General features: G+C 43.9%; 1 protein-coding gene across 2 annotated transcripts in view; it reads right to left on the bottom strand.

Annotated features, from left to right (window-relative positions):
* DOK5 (docking protein 5) overlaps positions 1–20,710 on the bottom strand; it is a 212,077-nt gene extending 191,367 nt beyond the window's left edge. For both annotated transcript variants that reach the window (XM_082272160.1, XM_082272161.1), the window contains exon 1: positions 20,611–20,710. In XM_082272160.1, the coding sequence (XP_082128286.1) occupies positions 20,611–20,676 (66 nt within the window). In that variant the 5' untranslated portion in view covers positions 20,677–20,710. The remainder of the gene's footprint in view (positions 1–20,610) is intronic.
* Between the last annotated feature and the right edge of the window lie 544 nt (positions 20,711–21,254).

Genomic DNA, 21,254 nt, shown 5'->3' with positions numbered 1-21,254 from the left:
AAAATAGAATAAAATTAAATAGAAAATAAAAGAATAGAATAGAAAAAAATAATAGCATAACATAGAAAGAATGTCCTATTTAAAATCAAACAGAAAAGAATAGAAGAAAAGAATAGAATAGAAAAGAAAAAATATAACCATTTCCAAAAATTTCAATATAATAAATTTGAATTCAAACAGAATAGAAAATAATATAAAAGAAAATAAAATAATAAAATATAATAGAGTAAAACAGAACAGAATACAAAACAAAAGACTAGAAAAAAAAATAGAATAGAAAATAAAGACATAAAATAGAAAATAAAGGAATAGCATAGAAAAAAAGAATAGAATAGAAAAGAAAATAATACAGTAAAACAGAACAAAATGGAAAATAAAATAAAATAATAACATTTAATAGAAAATAAAGGAATAGAAAAGAAAAAAAAAGAATAGATTAAAATAGAAATTCCTATTTCAAATAGAAAAAAATAGAAAAAAAAATAATAGAATAGAATAAAACAATAGAATAGAATAGAAAAAATATAACCATTTCCCAAAATTGAAATAGAATAAATTTGAATTTGAATAGAATAGAAAATAAAAGAATTGAAAATAATAGACTAGAATAAAAAAATAGAATGAAATGGAATAGAAAGAATATAGCCATCTTCCAAAATTTGAATTTAGAATAAAATAAATTTGATTTTGAATATATTTTGATTCAACTCAAATTTTCCAAATGATGTCGAATTGAGGTCAATTTCGAGCTCAAGCTCGATTTGAACTTTAATAAACAAAACAAATTCTGAAAATGAATTAAATTAATTAAACTAGTTTAACTAAACAAATTTAGGTAAATAACTAATTGAAACTTAGAAAAAACAATTTTTTTCATTCTGCACATGTTAATTTTAGATGGATTTCTTATATAAAGTGCTGCGCTACTCACAAAAAAAATATATAAAAAACAAAAAATCAATATAAAGTGCATTCAAAGTCCATATGTGAATAAGCCACATATAAAAAACTATGTCTACTAAAAATGAATTAAAAGTGTAAAAAGAAAAAGACACATTTTCTTTCAGCAGTCACACACGTGCAAATTGTATGGATCAAGTGAGACTCTTGCTAATTTGAAAACCACCACATGTGTGCTCCTCCACCGAGTGTCACACAGGGGAGCTTACCGAAAGATATTGATTCTCTTACTCAGAGAAGTCTTATAGTACTTGTTAAAATCAGATAGCTCACAGCAGGACATAGGAAAATACCACCACTTCCATCAAGCAAATAATCTTACCTCTGGTTCCCAGAAGCATCCATGGGAAGAAAAGAACAAACACTCCACATAGTATAAAATCATTCAACAATATTTTATTAAAAAAAAAGTTAAAACTTCTCACATCTGAATTGAGAACACACAGTGCTGTATGAATACAAACTGTCCCGAGATGGCACGGACCACTTCCACGTGTTTCAGTGGCGTCACAAGCATTTGCTCCATTCTACACGTTTCGTCATAGATGACGTCATCCATGGGCTCAGAATCCACGCTTGTTCACCATGCTCTATAATAGGAATGAACACCAGGAAACAGGAAAGGACCTAAAGCCAAACATGAAAACTTCACTATTTCAACACCTTAGAGGGCAGAGACTTGCCTTATAATTTTGTAGTGATATATTTAGTTTTTGTGCCACAAGATAGCATATGTATTGCCCTCTATGGTGTAGCCATGGTGAAGTTTACTTGTTTTGCCTAAGGTAATTGCCTGTTTCCTGGATTTACTTCCTATTATATAAAGCGTGATGAACAAGTGCTGCTTTCGAACCCCTGGATGACATCATCGATGACAAAACGTGTAGGGAAGTGACAATGCTTGTGACATCACCATGCACATAGCACAAGGAAGCGGTCCATGCCACCTCCATATTTAAACAGCACTGTGTTCTCTATTCAGATGTGAGAAGTTTTAAGGTTTCTTTTTTTTTTTATAAAATATTGTTGAACGATTTTATACTATGCAGAGCATTTATTCTTTTTTCTCATGGATGCTTCTGGGAACCAGGGGTAAGATAATTTGCTTGATGGAAGCGGTGGCATTTTCTTATGTCCTGCTGTGAGCTATCTGATTGTAACAAGTAAGAGAGTCAATATCTTTTGGTAAGCTCCTGTCAAGGTCTTACCTTGCCCTCCTGTTGGCAGCCATATTGGACATGTGCAGACTGCTGCCTCTTATAGACTCTGATTGCATCATCACTTGCCTGCTGCCTGGGCATCGCACATTGATGATGCTGCACACCTGACTATATCTATCACCTGATAGGTTGCAGTCCTTGCCCTTGTGTTTGTGATCAAAGGTGCATCACTGCTAGCAGTCTTCTGTTCTCCGTGTTCCTCCGTGTATGACCTGGCTTGGCTGACGACTCTCCTTGCTCTCGACCCCGCATCAGCAGACGACCCGGCATCGGCAGACGGTCCGGCATCGGCAAACTACCCGCTTCTGGACTCGACCCCGGCTTGGATGACTACCCGCTTCTGGACTTGACCCCGGCTTGTTCCTGCTCTCACTTCCTCACTATCGCTGTGTATTTATTGTTGTTTGCTCCAATAAACTGCTTTATTTTACTTGCATCCCCGTGTGGTCTGGTTTTCTGGCACCCTGACAGCTCACCCTGTGTGGCACTTGGTGGAGAAGCACGCACGTGGTGGTTTTCCATTTTCGCACAAGTGCGACTGCTGAAGGAAAATGTGTCTTTTTTCTGGACTTGACTAGCAACTTAACCACTTGCCTACTGGCCACTTAAACCCCCTCCTGCCCAGGCCAATATTTAGCTTTCAGCGCTGTCGCACTTTGAATGACAATTGCGCGGTCATGCAACACTGTACCCAAATGAAATTTACAGCTTTCTTTTGGTGGTATTTAATCACAATTTTTTTTTTTTTTCTGGTGAACAAACAAAAAAAGACCGAACATTTTGAAAAAAAAAACAGTTTTTATAGTTTGTTATAAAATTTTGCAAAAAGGTAATTTTTCTCCTTTATTGATCTTCGCTGATGAGGCGGCACTGATGGGCCCTAATAGGCTGCACTGACGGGCACTGATAGGCTGCACTGTTGGGAACTAATAGGCTGCACTGGTGGGCACTGATAAGACGACACTGGTGGGCACTGATAAGGCAGCACTGACAGGTGGCACTGATGGGAGGCACAGATGGGCACTGACGGGCAGCACTGACGGGCACTGGTGGGTGGCGATGAAGGGCACTAATAGGCAGCACCCATGGGCACTAAAAGGTGGCACTGGTGGGTGGCACTGATGGGCAATGATGGGCACTGGTAGGTGACACTCACGATGGGGCACTGATTGGCACTGATAGGTGGCATTGGTGAGCACTGATAGGTCGCACTGGTAGGTGGCGCTGGTGGACACTGGTAGGCACTAGCGGGCACTGGCAGATGGCACTGGTGGGCACTGGTAGGTGGCGCTGGTGGGCACTGGTAGGTGGCACTGATGGGCACTGGTAGGTGGCACTGGTGGGCACTGGTAGGTAGCACTGGTGGGCACTGGTTGGCACTGGTAGGTGGCACTGGTGGGCACAATTTGCCCTCTCCTCTTCGGGACCGATGTCCCTGTGACAGCAGTCAGCGATTTTTTTTTTCTCCTCACAGTGACTGCCAAATTTTCATTTACTTCACATGAACTTCTGTCAATGGCTGACAGCTGATCACGTGGCAAGGGGGCAGGATGGCCCCCTTACTCCGATCTGTGATCAGGTGAGTCTCATGGACTTGCTGATCACAGAGCTAGCTCGGGCACGGAAGGACGTCAATGTACGCCCTCTCTGCAATTTAGGCCTGCGTTGTAGCCGTCTCTCAGGCTATAGCGCGGGCGCCAGCTGATTAAAGCTGAACTCCACCGAACATGTTTTAAGCCGTTACAGCACAAAGTTTTTTTTTCCTTTTGAGATAAAGGTTTTACAGAAATGAATAAAAGCTGCTAATTGTAAGCACACCTGTCAGAGGTAAATGGTTTGTCTCACCCCTTTAACTAGCAATTTTGCTAGGCAGCTTGGTCTGTTAAAAGGAAGGTGGAAAAATAACAGACTTACTGGCTGGATAAACAGGTGAAAATAAAGCAAAAAAATAATATTAAAATAAAAAAACAAAGGTAATGCCGCCATCACATTTAAGAATTGGTAAGTTGCAAAATACTACATTTTTGTTTTTGGCTTTAATACAGCTTTAATAGCCAAAGCTTGTTTTGCTGTACTTCTCCTGTGGATCACAGGAGTGCAGTTCGTTCTACACTCCAGTGGCAAGACATGTGCAATTTGTTTCGGTCCGAATAAAAATTCGGACTAATTTTTGGTTATTCGGAGATTCGGATGTATCCGAATCTCTGAATTAAATAGTAATGAATTTTAATGAAAATTAGTTTTGTTTATTTGTTTAACAAATTACAAATTTTCGTAACGATTCGAATTTGCATAAAATGATCGACCGATTTGAATTCTGTGTGAAGAATAGCTGGTTTCTAAGCAGCAGGCCAGGAAGCCGGACGCCACGTCCTTAACAACCGATGACTCATAATCTGTCAGTGAGTTTCCCTGCTGAGAGCTGAAATGTTAACCAAACAATGCCAGCAATAGAAAATTCTGGAAAAAAACAGTGTGGGGTCCCCCCCCCCTGAATCCATACCAGGCCCTTTGGCTCTGGTATGGATTTTAAGAAGAGCCCCATGCCAAAATTAAAAAAAATAAATAAAATGGCGTAAGGTCCCCCCCAAAATCCATACCAGACCTTTATCCAAGCATGCAGCCCTGCAGCCCAGAAAAGAGGGCGAGGGGGGCGAGTGAGCATCCACTCCCCTCCTGAAAGATACCAGGCCACATTCCCTCAAAATGGGGGAGGTGCTTTTACGGATCATTCCAAAAACTTCAAATTCGTTAGAAAATTAATAAACAAAATTTTACAAAAACGAAACTAATTCTGAAACGAATCAATAAAACAAAATTGTTAACATAACTAATCTATCCCATAATTAAACAAATGTTTCTGTTCTGCACATGTCTACCTGTGACCCATTTTAGTAGACAGCGGGCTGGGGCAAGATCAGGACAATATGGTCAGGATCGGCACCTGGCTTGGCCTCTCAGTGAGCTGCTGAGAGCCTGAGCCAGCCACTCCCGCACCCTTCGCAGATCTATATTTCAGTGGGCGGAAGGGGGAACAGAGTAGGGAGCCGGTGAATGACAGTCAGCAGCTTTCTGCTAACAGAGCTCTGAGAAGCGAGTGATCAGCGGTCTTTCATCGCTCCATTCTCAGTCTTAAAGACAGCGGGGAACAGATGCAGCATCAGACTAATGCTGCATCCACCTAAGTAAGTATGATTCTTGAAAAAAAAAAAATGCCCAAGTTCTCTTTTAAGTTTTTGGTAGATACTGGAGGGTAAACTCTTGTATCACACACAGGTTTCTTTTTGGCTGTCAAAGTGGTTCCCAGCACAGTCTTGCCCTCGCATGCTTCCACCTCTTTTGTCCAGAGATTGTGTCTCTGTACCAGTCCATAGATGTCAATGATTGGACATCACGCATATCAAAATGCCTTGATGAGTGGCTTTCAGTCTAGAGAAGTGAGCATTCCTAAACAGACTGCACAATGCCCTAGGTCAGTCATGGCAAACCTCGGCACCCCAGATGTTTTGGAACTACATTTCCGATAATGCTCATGCACGCTGCGGTGTAGCTGAGCATCATGGGAAATGTAGTTCCAAAACATCTAGGGTGCCAAGGTTTGCCATCACTGCCCTAGGTAATGCCTACATGTGGTTCTGAGCTTCCATGATTGAAAGAACTGAAATCACATGAATGAAAGCCCTTAACTCTACGCGTTTCTCAGAATCAAGTTCTGCTTCTTTAGGAGACTGGATGAGATTGTATTATCCAGTTAACCACTTGCTGACCGCTGTCAGTATATTTACTGCGGCAGTCATCTGCTCCTGGGCAAACCGACGTAGTACTACGTCGCTCTCCCAGGAGCCTGTAGGGGGCGAGCGCGCGTTCACGGGCAAACCCACGCGCATGTGACCGGCAGCTCCGATGTCCGCCGGCCACTCGCGATCCCGCTCAGGAGAGGGAGAAAGGCAGACAGCTGATGTAAACACAGCCGTCTGTCATTCTCCCTGGTGTAAGTGCAGAGACTATACGATCCTGCTATGTAGGATCGTATGTCTCTGTAGTTACATCACTAGCCACACCCCCCATAGTTAGAAACACGCCCCCAGGTATACATTTAACCCACTGATCACCAAGTTAACCCCTTCCCTGCCAGTGTCATTTTGACAGTAACAGTGCATTTTTATAGCACTGATAGTAATGTCACTGGTACTCCCAAAAGTGTAAAAAATGTCAGTCAAGGGTCCGATCTGTCCGCCGCAATGTCGCAGTCCCGCAAAACAAATCGCAGATCGCCGCCATTACTAGTTAAAAAAAAAAAACAATAAAAATTACATAAATCTTTCCCGTAGTTAGTAAACGCAATAACTGTTGCGCAAACCAATCAAAATACGCTTATTGCGATTTTTTTTTACCAAAAATATGTAGCAGAAAACAAATTGGCCTAAAATGTTAAAAAATTTAGATTTTTAAATTTTTTTGGGGGAATTTCATGTAAAAAAATGTGAAAAATATTGTTATTTTTTCAAAATTGTCGCTCTTTTTTTGTTTATAGCGCAAAAAATAAAAATCGCACAGGTGATCAAATACCACCAAAAGAAAGCTCTGTTTGTGGGGAAAAAAAGGACGTCAATTTAATTTAGGTAGAGCGTCGCACGACCGCGCAATTGTCCGTTAAATTCACGCAGTGCCAAATCGCAAAATAGGGCCTGGTATTTGAGCAGCCAAATCCTCCGGGGCTTAAGTGGTTAAGCAAACATGCTGGAGTGTTATAAATTACTGTAACATCACCAAACAGTCTACCAGGTGAGGATCGTGGTAGTACAGATGGATAAGGAAAGGACAAAGCATAGGAGGCCGCTAATTATGTTTAAATTGTGTCTGGATAAATGATCTAAGGGGGAGGCCACTAATACCATCAATGATGTTTGTGGAGGATTAGACGGTTTTTAGGGTGAAAGTTCCATTCTGGGGGGAACATGGCTTGTTCAAGTCCTCTTTCTCCTCCAACAAATACAATAATCAGCGCACAGTGAGCATGATGTAAATTGGGAGGGACAGACTGCACAACACGGTATGTGAGGATCAATGCTTTTCACAATAGTGTAACAATTGCCTTAACTGGAGCCAATTAGATATTTAAAACGCCAACATCCCAAAAATCGTTACATCGAAACAGGTTCCCTCTTGAACGGGACTTTGAAGGGCAGTGAGTGAAAATGAGTATAAAGAGTAAATGTAATAGAGTAAAGAAAAAGAGAAAATTCTCAAAAAATATACAAAATGTATATACATCAAATACATACGACCGTACATAAACCTCGAGACAACCTCCAGGACGATTAAAACAGTGTGTTGCGGTTGCTCAGAAGCATACAAAATACCTAACAGTATAGGAGAAAAGTGTTCTGGAACATAGGTAGCTGAGACCCAACGCATTTCGAAAAATAATGAGGTCAATTTCTTCCTCAGGGGTCTATACAAGCATGGCTATGTATACATGTCTTCACAAGTGTTCAGATGTTTAAAATAGTGAAAAAAACTGCATTAAATTAAAAACCAAAAGGCAGAGTAGTTCATGCAAGGCTGAAGCCAATCAGTTTCAGAGTGGGTCAACAGACATGGATCCATAACACCTAGTGTCCAAAAGGGGCAGAAGTAAGGAACCTCTAATACAGTGTTATATGTCCCGCTGCTAAAAAGGTAGAGGGGAGAGGTGAAGCAATTTGGGGGGGGTCCAGAGGGCTGAACCAACAATTTCTACTCCTCTCTGTGGACCTAGTGGGAAGCAGCACATAAGGAGTGACCACACTCTTCCGATGAGAGGTTAGGAGAGGAGAGATTCACAATAGTGTAAGTTCTTAAGGAAGATAGGTATGCAGCCACTGGCCCTGGCTGTGTAGGTGGTTTCTGGCACTTCCTCGGCCACAGCCGGGGCCAGTGGCTGCATACCTATACTCCTACTCCACGTTCACAGAGCAGATGACACCAACAAACTTCCCCGTGCATTCTTACCGACATCTTGTGAGTTTCCTATACTGTTTGCTCAATAAAATGGTTTTATATTACAATCAGATGGCACTGCTCTTTTTCCCCTACCCTCCTCTTTCTCCTCCCCCTACTTCCTGTAGCATCCCTTCCTGTCTTAGCTCATGAAATAGCCCAACGAGTTCATTAGCATATGGATAGTGGAAGCCTAGCTTCTAAAAAACAATACATAGTTTTAAAAAGGTAATTCCATATTTATGCTATAAAAATCACTAAAATAGCCAAAGAACACCACCACTATTACTACCAATAGAAAGTGTGGAATATCAATTATTATAAAGAACATAATATTTTGGAGACTTACTGTAACTCTGCCTTGGGGTCAATGCCCACATACAGCGACGGATCTCTGACAACCTTTTCAGTGACTATTACACATCTTTTGTATACCTTTGTGATATGGATGGCTTTCAATTTTAACTTCATCATACATACCCTTAGATTATATGGTTTGATTCCAGGAAATGTGTTGAGGTTAACCACTTGCCGACTGCCTAACGCCGATCTACGTCGGCAGTCAGCCCCTCACAGGCAAAGTGACGTAGGGCTACGTCACTAGCTTGTGAGGGTCTAGGGAGCGAGCGCGCGCCCCCAGAGGCGCGCTCCCGCTCCCGCGTGGTCACGGACCCCCCCGCGCGTGTGACCGGCGGACCCGATGTCCGCCGGTCACTTGGCGATTGGCGGGGGAGAGGGAGAATGTCAGGCAGCTTGTGTAAACAAGCCACCTGTCATTCTCCTCGCTGTAAAGACACTGATCACTCAGATCTAGTATGTAGATCCGTTGATCAGTGTCCTTACAGCTGAAGCCACAGCCAATCACAGTAGAAAGCACGCCCCTAGGGATACACACAGCCCCTCCCTCCCAAATAAAGTTAACCCCTTCACTACCAGTGTATTTTTACAGTAACAGTGCATATATATAGCACTGATTACTGTAGAAATGTCACTGGTAACCCCAAAAGTGTCAAAAATGTCAGTAAAGGGTCCGATCTGTCCGCCCCAATGTCGCAGTACCGCAAAAAAAATCGCAGATCGCCGCCATTACACGTTAAAAAAAAAAACAACAAAAATGACAAAAATCTTTCCCTTTGTTAGTAAACGCGATAACTTTTGCGCAAACCAATCAAAATACGCTTTTTGCGATTTTTTTTACCAAACATAGGTAGCATAAAACAAATTGGCCGAAAAAGTAAAAAAATTTTGATTTTTACATTTTTTTTGGGGAATTTCATATAAAAAAAATGTGAAAAATATTGCTATTTTTGCAAAATTGACGCTCTTTTTTTGTTTATAGCGCGTGATCAAAAAATCGCACAGGTGATCAAATACCACCAAAAGAAAGCTCTGTTTGTGGGAAAAAAAGGACGCCAAATTCGTTTAGGTACAGCGTCGCACGACCGCGCAATTGTCCGTTAAAGTCACGCAGTGCCGAATCGCAAAATACCCCCTGGTCGGAATGGGGGTAAAATCTTCCGGGGCTTAAATGGTTAAGGGTTAGTCCCACTCCTAGAGGATATGTTATTTATGTTATTCTTAAACATCAAGTATATTTATTTGATGAATGTTATATTATCGATATGAGCATATGAGGTTATATGCTAGGAGTGCAACATATCTCCTCGGATGAGCATTAGCTATTAGATGTTACATGTGAACGCGCTATATATTTTTATTGCTGGATTTTTAATCATATGTATGTTCACAATATTATCTGCTCTGTCGTTTTTTTTTGTATTTTGCCTTCAATATTTCCTTGAATAGGATGTGGCACCCTTGCACTATTAGCCCTCAGCCTTTTCTGCAACCTTGGCTGTTGAAGTCTGAGCTATAGCAGGTTTATACACCCCTGCAAAGTGTCGGTAGACAGGCTGCAGACTTCATTCTAGGGAACCAACACAAAGAGTCTTCCGTAACAGACGTAACAATGCATTTCTGACAGTCCCTGGAGCGGCCAACTATCATGTGTCATTCATTGATAAATCCCTTTTCTGTTGAATGAGATGTTTGACACTCCCTAAGCATTACGAGATGCTATCGCATGAGGCATAAGGAGCAGAGATATAGCATGAGTAACGATGGTGACACCGAACGTCTCTCCCTGCTACACACACCTAATGCAAAAATCAATGAATAAGGTGCAGTGATTTACAGGAACCTTTTCTAAGAGGTCTATCTGAAATAAACTGACAGAATGGCAGAATGTTATTTCTGCAGTTTTCTAAATATACTGCAACTTTTTCCAAAAGCAAAAAAGGCAGAAATCGGTCATAAATAACATTACGAGGGATATCAGCCTGCATGAACTGTAAAAACCGTACTCATATGACTGTGTGATTGGGTCAACACAGCTTGGCCATTTCCTCTGTGTGGTCACTTTGTGGTCACCATATGAATTTGCATTACACTTAAAAGAGGAGCTTCAGCCCCCTCACTCCCCAACACCACCATCTTTGATAATCTGGAGCCTGTGTGCAGATGTGTGCCTTTGGGTCCAGGCAAAGCCCTACAGGCACCACATCTGGTGTGCGGGGGTTCCCCACATATGCACAGACATGTTGGCCATACATGGGTCTGTTTTTCTCCTTCAAAAACTGACCCGATTCCCCCCATCCACACGTTCAGTTGTATTCTGACAGCAGGGAGACTCCCCCACTGTCAGAATACACACGTCATTAATGCGGCCTATTGCCTGTGGCGCAGATCAAGCCAGAATACACTGACAGGAAATCGACTTCACATGGATCAAAATGTAAATGCCCCAAAATCTCCAACCATGTTACTTCCGGGGACTGTACAGTAGCAATAATTGGAGATTTCGACAAGTTGTTGTTTTCACAGAACACCGGCAGCCAATACACTAGGATACACCATATAATGAATGGACATTGTTAGTCCACTCGCAACTAACCAAAAACATGGCTGCCTCCATGAATGTGACAACGTTTTTATTACTTACCCAGTGTTCTGTCAAAACTCTCAAGTCCAGTGATGGCGAACCTTGGCACCCCAGATGTTTGGGAACAACATTTGCCATGATGCTCATGCACTCTGCAGTGTAGTTGAGCATCATGGGAAATGTAGTTCCAAAACATCTGGGATGCAAGGATCGCCATCACTGGTATAGGCTGCCGGTGTTCTGTGAAAACAGCAACTTGTCGAAATCCCCAAATATTGCTGCCGTACAGCCACCGGAAGCAGGGCTGCTGTTATAAATCATGGGACCCATACAGCCTACCTGGCAGCACCACCCCCCCCCCCCCCCCTCGAATGCATCAAGACAATATTTTAACCAAAAATACAGTAAATCATTAGCAGGCACTAACATAGTAGAGAACCTATGCAAATTAGCCCTTTTTAAATAGTTTTTTACATAATTATTAAATATCATTTTTTTTTAAATGTTAGACATTTTTACAACTATTTTATTTTACAATTTTTAAAAACTATTTATTATAATGTTTAATCATTATTTTTTTACATGACAGGGAAGTCTGCAGCGCTGCAGGAGGGGGGCGACACAGTTACGGGGGGGGCACACCAGGGGGGAATCAGAGGCAGGCAGAACCGGGAGGGTGATCAGTGTTGGGGAAGCAATTACAGGATTGATGCCCTGTGTCTGTTTCTCTCCCTGCAGAAGCTGAAAGCTGGCAGGAGGGGGTGAAACTGGCTTTCAGCTGCTGCAGAGAGCCGCACAGGGCATCCTTTTGTAATTGCCCCTCCACCCAAACCGCACCAATTCCCCCTGATGTTCAGGCCCCCCCTGTGTGCCTGGGCCCCCTACAGGAGGACTGCTGGTCCCTCCCTATCAGCGGCCCTGACCGGAAGTGACGTGGTTTGATATTTTGGCAAGTTGGAGTTTTTAGCAGAACACCGGGCCCTGCTGAACTGGTCAAATTTCAATCCAAAATTCAACTCATCTGACGTTCCTTTTATAGAGCTGTGTACCTTATCTGGCAAGCATAAAGTTCCACTTCCACTTTACCTTGCCGTGGCAAGGTACGTTTTTTTCAGCTTGCCCATTGGAGTCAATGGGCCTCCTCCAGAATGAGTGCACCGCACTTTATACGATATGAGCATGCGTAAGATCGGGAGGTGCATGCTGGTTAGCCAGCAGCACCGTATCTCAGAAGGAACAACAAGTGGGCTTCAGATGCCACACTGAAGATGGAAGCGTGCTCGCTGAGGAGTTTAGAAAATAGAAAATTAATTATAAAACCTTCTAGTATTATTTATTCCATAACGTATGAAATTACTTGCCAACGTAGCGGGGGGGGGGGGGGGTGGAAAAAAAAAGCTGTAACTCTACTTTAAGATCTGGGGGGAAAAAAATGATCCAATACCCCAATCCACACATTCAGTAGTATTCTGACAGCAGGGATACTACCCCCCCCCCCCCCCCCCCCCCACTGTCAGAATACACAAGTCAGTGATGCAGCCTACTGCCTGAGGTGCTGATCAAACGAGAATACACAGAGAGGGCGAATAAACAGAAGTCGATCAGAATACTGACTTCTATCAACCACAGCAGCCAGACATGGATCAAAATTTGTCTGGTCCCTGCTGAACGCTCCAGATTTCAACCCATGTATGGCCGGCTTAAGATCTGGGGCTTCCATACTTACCGCATATTCACTCATGTTCGGGAAAGCCCCGGAATGTGCACTAATGTGCCACAGGGCTCTGCCAGGACCTGAAACCCTGTGACACATTTGTGCATGCTCAAAAATTCAGTGGTCGCATGCGTCCGTCAGTGAAATAGCCTCCTGGGATGTGTGATGTGAGGGGGTGAATGTCATTCTCGCCTAGGCAAGAAATAAGGAAGAAGCCTTTAAAAAAAAGGGTTATCTAAATGTGGGAGAGAGAGGATAAAAAAAAGTTATTTTCTAGAGTGAAGCAGCGGAGGCTGTTGCTACATCAGTCAGGGGGGGGGGCGGGCGTCAGTCAGACCCCCCCAATCACTCCAGCGGCAGACCCTGACCCCCCTCCAATCAATCCAGTGGCAGACGGACCCCCTGGAACCCCCTCCAATCACTCCAGCGGCAGATGGACCCCCTGGAACCCCCTCCAATCACTCCAGCGGCAGATGGACCCCCTGGAACTCCCTCCAATCACTCCAGCGGCAGATGGACCCCCTGGAACCCCCTCCAATCACTCCAGCGGCAGATGGAACCCCTGGAACCCCCTCCAATCACTCCAGCGGCAGATGGAACCCCTGGAACCCCCTCCAATCACTCCAGCGGCAGACGGTCCTCCTGGAACCCCCTCCAATCACTCCAGCGGCAGACGGACCCCCTGGAACCCCCTCCAATCACTCCAGCGGCAGATGGACCCCCTGGAACCCTCTGCAATCACTCCAGCGGCAGACGGACCCCCTGGAACCCCCTCCAATCACTCTAGCGGCAGATGGACCCCCTGGAACCACCTCCAATCACTCCAGCGGCAGACGGACCCCCTGGAACCCCCTCCAATCATTCCAGCGGCAGACGGACCCCCTGGAACCCCCTCCAATCACTCCAGCGGCAGATGGACCCCCTGGAACCCCCTCCAATCACTCCAGCGGCAGATGGAACCCCTGGAACCCCCTCCAATCACTCCAGCGGCAGATGGAACCCCTGGAACCCCCTCCAATCACTCCAGCGGCAGACGGTCCTCCTGGAACCCCCTCCAATCACTCCAGCGGCAGACGGACCCCCTGGAACCCCCTCCAATCACTCCAGCGGCAGATGGACCCCCTGGAACCCTCTGCAATCACTCCAGCGGCAGACGGACCCCCTGGAACCCCCTCCAATCACTCTAGCGGCAGATGGACCCCCTGGAACCACCTCCAATCACTCCAGCGGCAGACGGACCCCCTGGAACCCCCTCCAATCATTCCAGCGGCAGACGGACCCCCTGGAACCCCCTCCAATCACTCCAGCGGCAGATGGACCCCCTGGAACCCCCTCCAATCACTCCAGCGGCAGACGGACCCCCTGGAACCCCCTCCAATCACTCCAGCGGCAGATGGACCCCCTGGAACCCCCTCCAATCACTCCAGCGGCAGACGGACCCCCTGGAACCCCCTCCAATCACTCCAGCGGTAGACGGACCCCCTGGAACCCCCTCCAATCAAATGCCTGGGACGGACAGGCAGCGGCTTCCTCCTCAGTCCCCATGTTCCCTCTTGGAGGCTGTCTCCTCCCTATTTGGCCAATAGGATGGCTTCTCCTTTTGGCTAATCTGGAAACAGGTCTCAGGACCCGCTTCTTGATTGGCCAGGAGGAGAATCAGTGTGGCAATAGCGAATACTGATTCGCTATTGTCACACAACTGAGCCTCTGGCTCTGGTCACGTGCTTCAAAAAAAAAATCTCCCATTGGAATCCATGCGCATGTAGATTAGGGGGCCGGACGCATGGATAGGGGGGCGACGCCTCTGCGCCCCTAATGGATGGGCCGCCACTGGGGTGAAGGTCCACTTTAAGCCTGGGTTCACACTATTGCGAACACAGACATGACATGTGATTCGCATTGCTGTGCAGATCACATGTGATGTGAATTCAGCCATACAGTTTGTACTGTATAGCTGAACTCGCATTGCATTCACATGAAAATGCTGCAGGAACCTTTTTTTTTTTTTTTTCAGCACTGGAATCGGATCGCAGGGACAAGATCCAATTCCTGTCCGAATTCACAGTTTGCACTGCGATCTGCGATGTGGGGGTGATGCAATTTCAGCCATGCTTTGATGAATAGATACAATGCTGATCAGAATAACATCTATACGATCCAATTCCCTAACCATTTTACAGTTTGCACTGCGATCTGCGAACCAATCTGGGGGTGTCATTAACTTTACATTGACACCCCCAGCGATTCGCAGATCTCAGTGTAAACCACTGTGTGATTCTGGTGCGCTATGGGAACCGGAACTGATTCGCAGGGTTTCCCGTATCGCACCAGTGTGAACCGGGACTTACAAGCCAATGAGGAGAGAGAGGGGGCAGGGCCGAACCGCAGCTCCCGGTCTGAACGGAGCTGCGGTTGGGCCACTTATTTTGTTTGTTATTTTTTTAAAAGTGAGACTTTACAATCACTTTAAATATGCTTAACTCCTTTACGACCGCCCGCCGCAGATGTACTGCGGCAGGCAGTTGCTCCTGGGCGAATCGTCGTACATGTACCGCGCTCGCTCTCGGGAGTGAGCGCTCGCCAGTGGGGAGTGCCTGTGTCAGGTGGCTCCGATTGCCCCCTGACACTCTAGATCGTTCCCCGCTGAGAGAGAAGAACGGTCAGCTGTTGTAAACACAGCCGACCGTCCTTCTCCCTGGGATGATCACAGAGCGCCTGTGATCCTTCTATATAGGATCACAGGTCTCTATGGTCACCTAAGAAGCCACGCCCCCAACAGTTAGAATCACTCCGCTAGGGTCACATTTAACCCCTTGATCACCCACAGGGTTAACCCCTTCCCTGCCAGTGTCATCATTATTACAGTAACACTGCATATTTTTAGCACTGATTACTGTAGTAATGTCACTGCCCCCCCCCCCCAAAAAAAATGTCACAAAATGTCAGTCAGGGGTCCGATCTGTCCGCTGCAATGTCACAGTCCCGCAAAAAAATCACAGATCGCCTCCATTACTAGTAATAAATAAATAAAAATGACACAATTTTTTCCCCTAGTTTGTAGATGCGATAACTTTTGCTTATTGGGATTTTTTTTTTACCAAAAATATGTAGCAGAATACAAATTTCCCTAAAAGGATGAAAAAATCTGATTTTTATTTATTTTTTTATTTATTTATTTTTATTGGGAATGTTATATAGCAGAAAATATTCTTTTTTTTATTTTTTTTCAGAATTGTCGCTCTTTTTTTTTGTTGTTTATAGCGCAAAAAAAATAAAAATCGCACAGGTGATCAAATACCACCAAAAGAAAGCTCTGTTTTTGGGGAAAAAAAAGGACATCAATTTTATTTGGGCACAACCGCGCAATTGTCCGTTAAAATAACGTAGTGCCGAATCACAAAAAAATGGCCTGGCCATTAAGGGGGCGAATCCTTCTGGTTCAGAAGTGGTTAAAGTGATTGTAAAGTCTAATTTAAAAAAAAAAAATGACAAACAAAATAACAAAATAACGGGCCGAACCGCAGCTCCATTCAGACAGTGAGATTGTGATTCATCCCCGCCCCCTCTCTCTCCTCATTGGCTAACTGAGTTCAATTGACAGCAGCGAGAGCCAATGGCGCCGCTGCTGCGTCTTAGCCAATGAGGAGGGGAGTCCCAGATGGCTGAGACAGTCATGGATCAAGAGGGGGGCTGGGGGGGGGGGGAGCTGCACACAGAAGGTTTTTTTAATTTAATGTATAGAATGCACCTTCTGACTTTCACACTATAGCGACGACAGACATTGCATGTGATTAGGAGCGCACTGCTCTGAAAATCACAAGATGTCTGCGCAATGTGAATTCAGCCATAAAGATTGTATGGCTAAATTTGCATCGGATTTGGACAGAACACGCACAGGGCCCTTTTTTGGGTCCGGAGCAGAATTGGATCGCATTGTGGTTCACACCTATGTGAGATTCACGTCCGAACTGACAGTTCGCACTGCGATATGCGAACTGATCTGGGGGGTGGCGTTAACTTTGTATTGACACCCCCAGTGAAATGCATATGGCAGTGTGAGCTGCCTGCGATTTGAATGCGATGCGGGAACCCGCAGTTGATTTGCAGGGTTCCCGCTTCGCATATGTGTGAACCGGCACTTGCAACTTCTTTAACTTTCTTAGAGTGAGTTTTGTCGATCCAAAAATGAATTTGCTCCTGTGTAGAATAGAGTAACTGCCTACTTATTATTAGCAGGGAATTAATACCAATCGTTAAAATAAAATCCAGTCCACCTGCCTGCCCCATGCATCGGCTTCCCCGCTGACGAGCGGGGGGCAGGAGCGCACCGCCGGCAGCGTGCGCTCACCCCCCTAGCTCCCCGCACACAACCAACGTATACCTACGGCGGTATGTGCAGGAGCCGTATAACTACGGCGGTATGTGCAGGAACCGTATACCTACGGCGGTATGTGCAGGAGCCGTATAACTACGGCGGTATGTGCAGGAACCGTATACCTACGGCGGTATGTGCAGGAGCCGTATAACTACGGCGGGTGGTCGTAAAGTGGGTAAATCATCTTTGGCGTAACAAAAACAGTATTATTTCGCAATGGTACTCTAAAAACACACACAGTCTTTTATTTCAGCAATATGTTTACAGATCAAATTCGACTGGAATTCGATTTGAATTTATAAAATTCAGACGAATTTCATTGGTTCACCCAGGGGGGGGCTTCAAAGTCACCCGACTCAGAAGCCGCCCCGTGCAGCGTGACCTCAGCGTGGCTTGCAAACGACTTCTCCAATAGAAGTCAATACAAGTCGCCCCCAAAGTAGTGCAGGAACCTTTTTCTAAGTCGGAGCGACTTGAGTTGCTCCGATTAGAACGGTTCCATTGCACTGAATGGAGCGCGACTTGTCAGGCGGCTAAGTTGCCCCAGTATGAACCAGGATTTCGTTTATAATGCAATTTGGGTATTCAGACATATCCTGTTAGATTGCAAGCTCTAATGAGCAGGGCCCTCTGATTCCTGTATTGTATTTGTACTGTCTACCCTAAAGTCGCAAAGCGCTGCGCAAACTGTCGGCGCTATATAAATCCTATATAATAATAACAAATAATCACTGAATAAGGAAAGAAATTGTCTGAATATTCATTCGGAACAAAACAAACCACACACGTCTACTAAAATTGATCTGCTTGGACCGACTCATAATTTCTTATTCTAATTATCTAACCTAAAGTTGCAAAGCGCTGCATAAACTGTTGGCGCTATATAAATCGTATATATAATTATAATAATTAGGGATCGACCGATTATCGGCAAAGCCGTTATATCGGGGGCCAATATGCACTTTCCAAAATATTTCGGAATCGGCCCCTGAGGTTACTGATATTGCCGATATTTCAGGAAAGTGCTGTACCGGAGTGATGCCTGCAGCTAGAGGCATCACCCCGATACCGGCGTCCATAGCCGACGGTCAGCTGTCTTGAAATGACAACTGATTCGGCTGAGAAGCCACTCGGCTGTCATTACAAGGAGCGGGAGGGGACGTCCTTCTCCTTCCGCTGCCTTCCGTGGCTTGCCCGGGTCTCCTACCTGCAAAGCCGCATTCGGCTCTGATCGGGTCTCCATGTAAAAACCCGGAAGTGATGTCATGACATCACTTCCGGGTACTCGGCGCCAGATTTAAAAAAATTACCGCATTCAAAACAGCCAAACTTGGCGCTTTGAATGCTCTTAAGGGCAGAGGAGGGGTTTGGGGTCTTTTAGACCCCCAGATCCCTCCACAAGAGTACCTGTCAAAAAAAAAAAAATTTCAATGTACAAAAATATCGGCCAATATCGGCAGATACTGATATGCGATGACCAAAATATCTGTATCAGCAATAAAAAAAACGATATCGGTCGATCACAAATAATTATCTCTGAATAACGAAAAAATTTGTCAGAATATTTATTCGGAACAAAACAAACCACACACATCTACTGAAAATCGATCTGCTTGGACCGACTCGTAATTTCTTATTCGAATTATCAACCCTAAAGTTGCAAAGCGATGCGTAAACTGTCGGCGCTATATAAATTCTATATAATAATAATAGTAATAATAATAATAATCTCTAAATAACGAAAAAATTTGTCAGAATATTTATTCGGAACAAAACAAACCACACACGTCTACTGAAAATCGATCTGCTTGGACCGACTCGTAATTTTTTTATTCGAATTATCTACTCTAAAGTTGCAAAGCGCTGCGTAAACTGTCGGCGCTATATAAATCCTATATAATAATAATAGTAATAATAATAATAATCTCTAAATAACGAAAAAATTTGTCAGAATATTTATTCGGAACAAAACAAACCACACACGTCTACTGAAAATCGATCTGCTTGGACCGACTCGTAATTTTTTTATTCAAATTATCTACTCTAAAGTTGCAAAGCGCTGCGTAAACTGATGGCGCTATATAAATCCTATATAATAATAATAATAAGGGATCGACCGATTATCGGCAAATCCTATATAATAATAATAATAATCTCAGAATAACGAAAAAATTTGCCCGAATATTTATTTGGAAGAAAACAAACCACACAAGTCTACTGAACATCGATCTGCTTGGACCGATTCCTAATTTCTTATTCGAATTATCAACCCTAAAGTTGCAAAGCGGTACATAAACTGTCGGCGCTATTTAAATCCTATATAATAATAATAATCTCCGAATAACTAAAAAATTTGTCAGAATATTTATTCGGAACAAAACAAACCACACACGTCTACTGAAAATTGATCTGCTTGGACCGACTCGTAATTTTTTTATTCAAATTATCTACTCTAAAGTTGCAAAGCGCTGCGTAAACTGTCGGCGCTATATAAATCCTATATAATAATAATAATCTCTGAATAACTAAACAATCGTAAGAAACCACACACATCTACTGAAAATCGATCTGCTTGGACCGACTAGTAATTTCTTATTCGAATTATCTACCCTAAAGTTGCAAAGCGCTGCGTAAACTGATGGCGCTATATACATCCTATATAATAATAATAATAATTAGGGATCGACCGATTATCGGCAAATCCTATATAATAATAATAATCTCAGAATAACGAAAACATTTGCCCGAATATTTATTTGGAAGAAAACAAACCACACAAGTCTACTGAAAATCGATCTGCTTGGACCGACTCGTAATTTCTAATTCAAATTATCTACCCTAAAGTTGCAAAGCGCTGCCTAAACTGACGGCGCTATATAAATCCTATATAATAATAATTAGGGATCGACCGATTATCGGCAAATCCTATATAATAATAATAATAATCTCAGAATAACGAAAACATTTGCCCGAATATTTATTTGGAAGAAAACAAACCACACAAGTCTACTGAAAATCGATCTGCTTGGACCGACTCGTAATTTCTTATTCGAATTATCAACCCTAAAGTTGTAAACTGTCGGCACTCTATAAATTCTATATAATAATAATAATTTTCGAATAACGAAAAAAAATTTGTCCGAATAACTATTCGGAAGAAAACAAACCACACACGTCTACTGAAAATCAATCTGCTTGGACCGACTCGTAATTTCTTATTCGAATTATCTACAATAATTTCCGATTTTTAAAGATTTAGGTTTTCTCATTTCTACACCTATGAAGAGCGAAGGCAGCTCTGATCTCATTCTCTACTATTACACACAGGAGGAGTTAAAAATAAACAGCTTTGCATCAATGAACAAGGCTGCCGAACAGCCACAACTTGATACTGAAAATAATAATAATAATAACGTACCCCGAGTCGCCGGCTTCTTATCTTGACGTAGCCCTGCTTGACAATATCGTTAAAATTTGAACCCATTCCCAGAAAGCCAATGAGGGGGTCGGGGGGGTAGGGGGGGAGGGGGGGAAGGGGGATTTAGAAGTGAGTGAAAGGGAAAGTTGACAGCCTGGAAATAAGCCCAATTGCCGGGCAAGTAGGGCAAAAGTAAATCAGTCTTCCCCGACGACTTGCTGCATGCTCTTCCCTGTTTAAATCCACTTTGGGGAGCGGAGAGCGAGATGTAATTCCAAGCAGCGGTGAGGTCTGAGACTGGAGCAGAGACAGAGGAGCATCATCAGCTGATGGAGCAGCTACAGAGCAGACTGTACCATTCCCCTGCAAGCTGCTGTGATGCAGAGAGAGAGAGAGAGAGGAGGAAGGTGGGTGTCTAAGCAATGTGATAGCAGCCCACCATTCACAAGCTGCAGCGACGTGAGCATCCACCCTGCCCCTCCACGGTGTGGGAAGCAATGAGGGAAAGCAAACACAGCAGAGGCGCCTGCGATTAGCATAGAAGCAAAGCAAAACCCAATCCTGAGTATCATTCACAAAGGTCACCGCAGAACTACTGACACTGATGTGTATGGTGTGACCGAGAGCTGCCAGGCTCGCCTCCT

Source organism: Pelophylax lessonae, assembly GCF_965119305.1.
Source record: "Pelophylax lessonae genome assembly, chromosome: 11".
In the NCBI taxonomy this organism is placed as follows: Eukaryota; Metazoa; Chordata; class Amphibia; order Anura; family Ranidae; genus Pelophylax; species Pelophylax lessonae.
The sequence above is the reverse complement of the archived record's forward strand: the minus strand, read 5'-3'. Positions and strand labels throughout refer to the sequence as shown.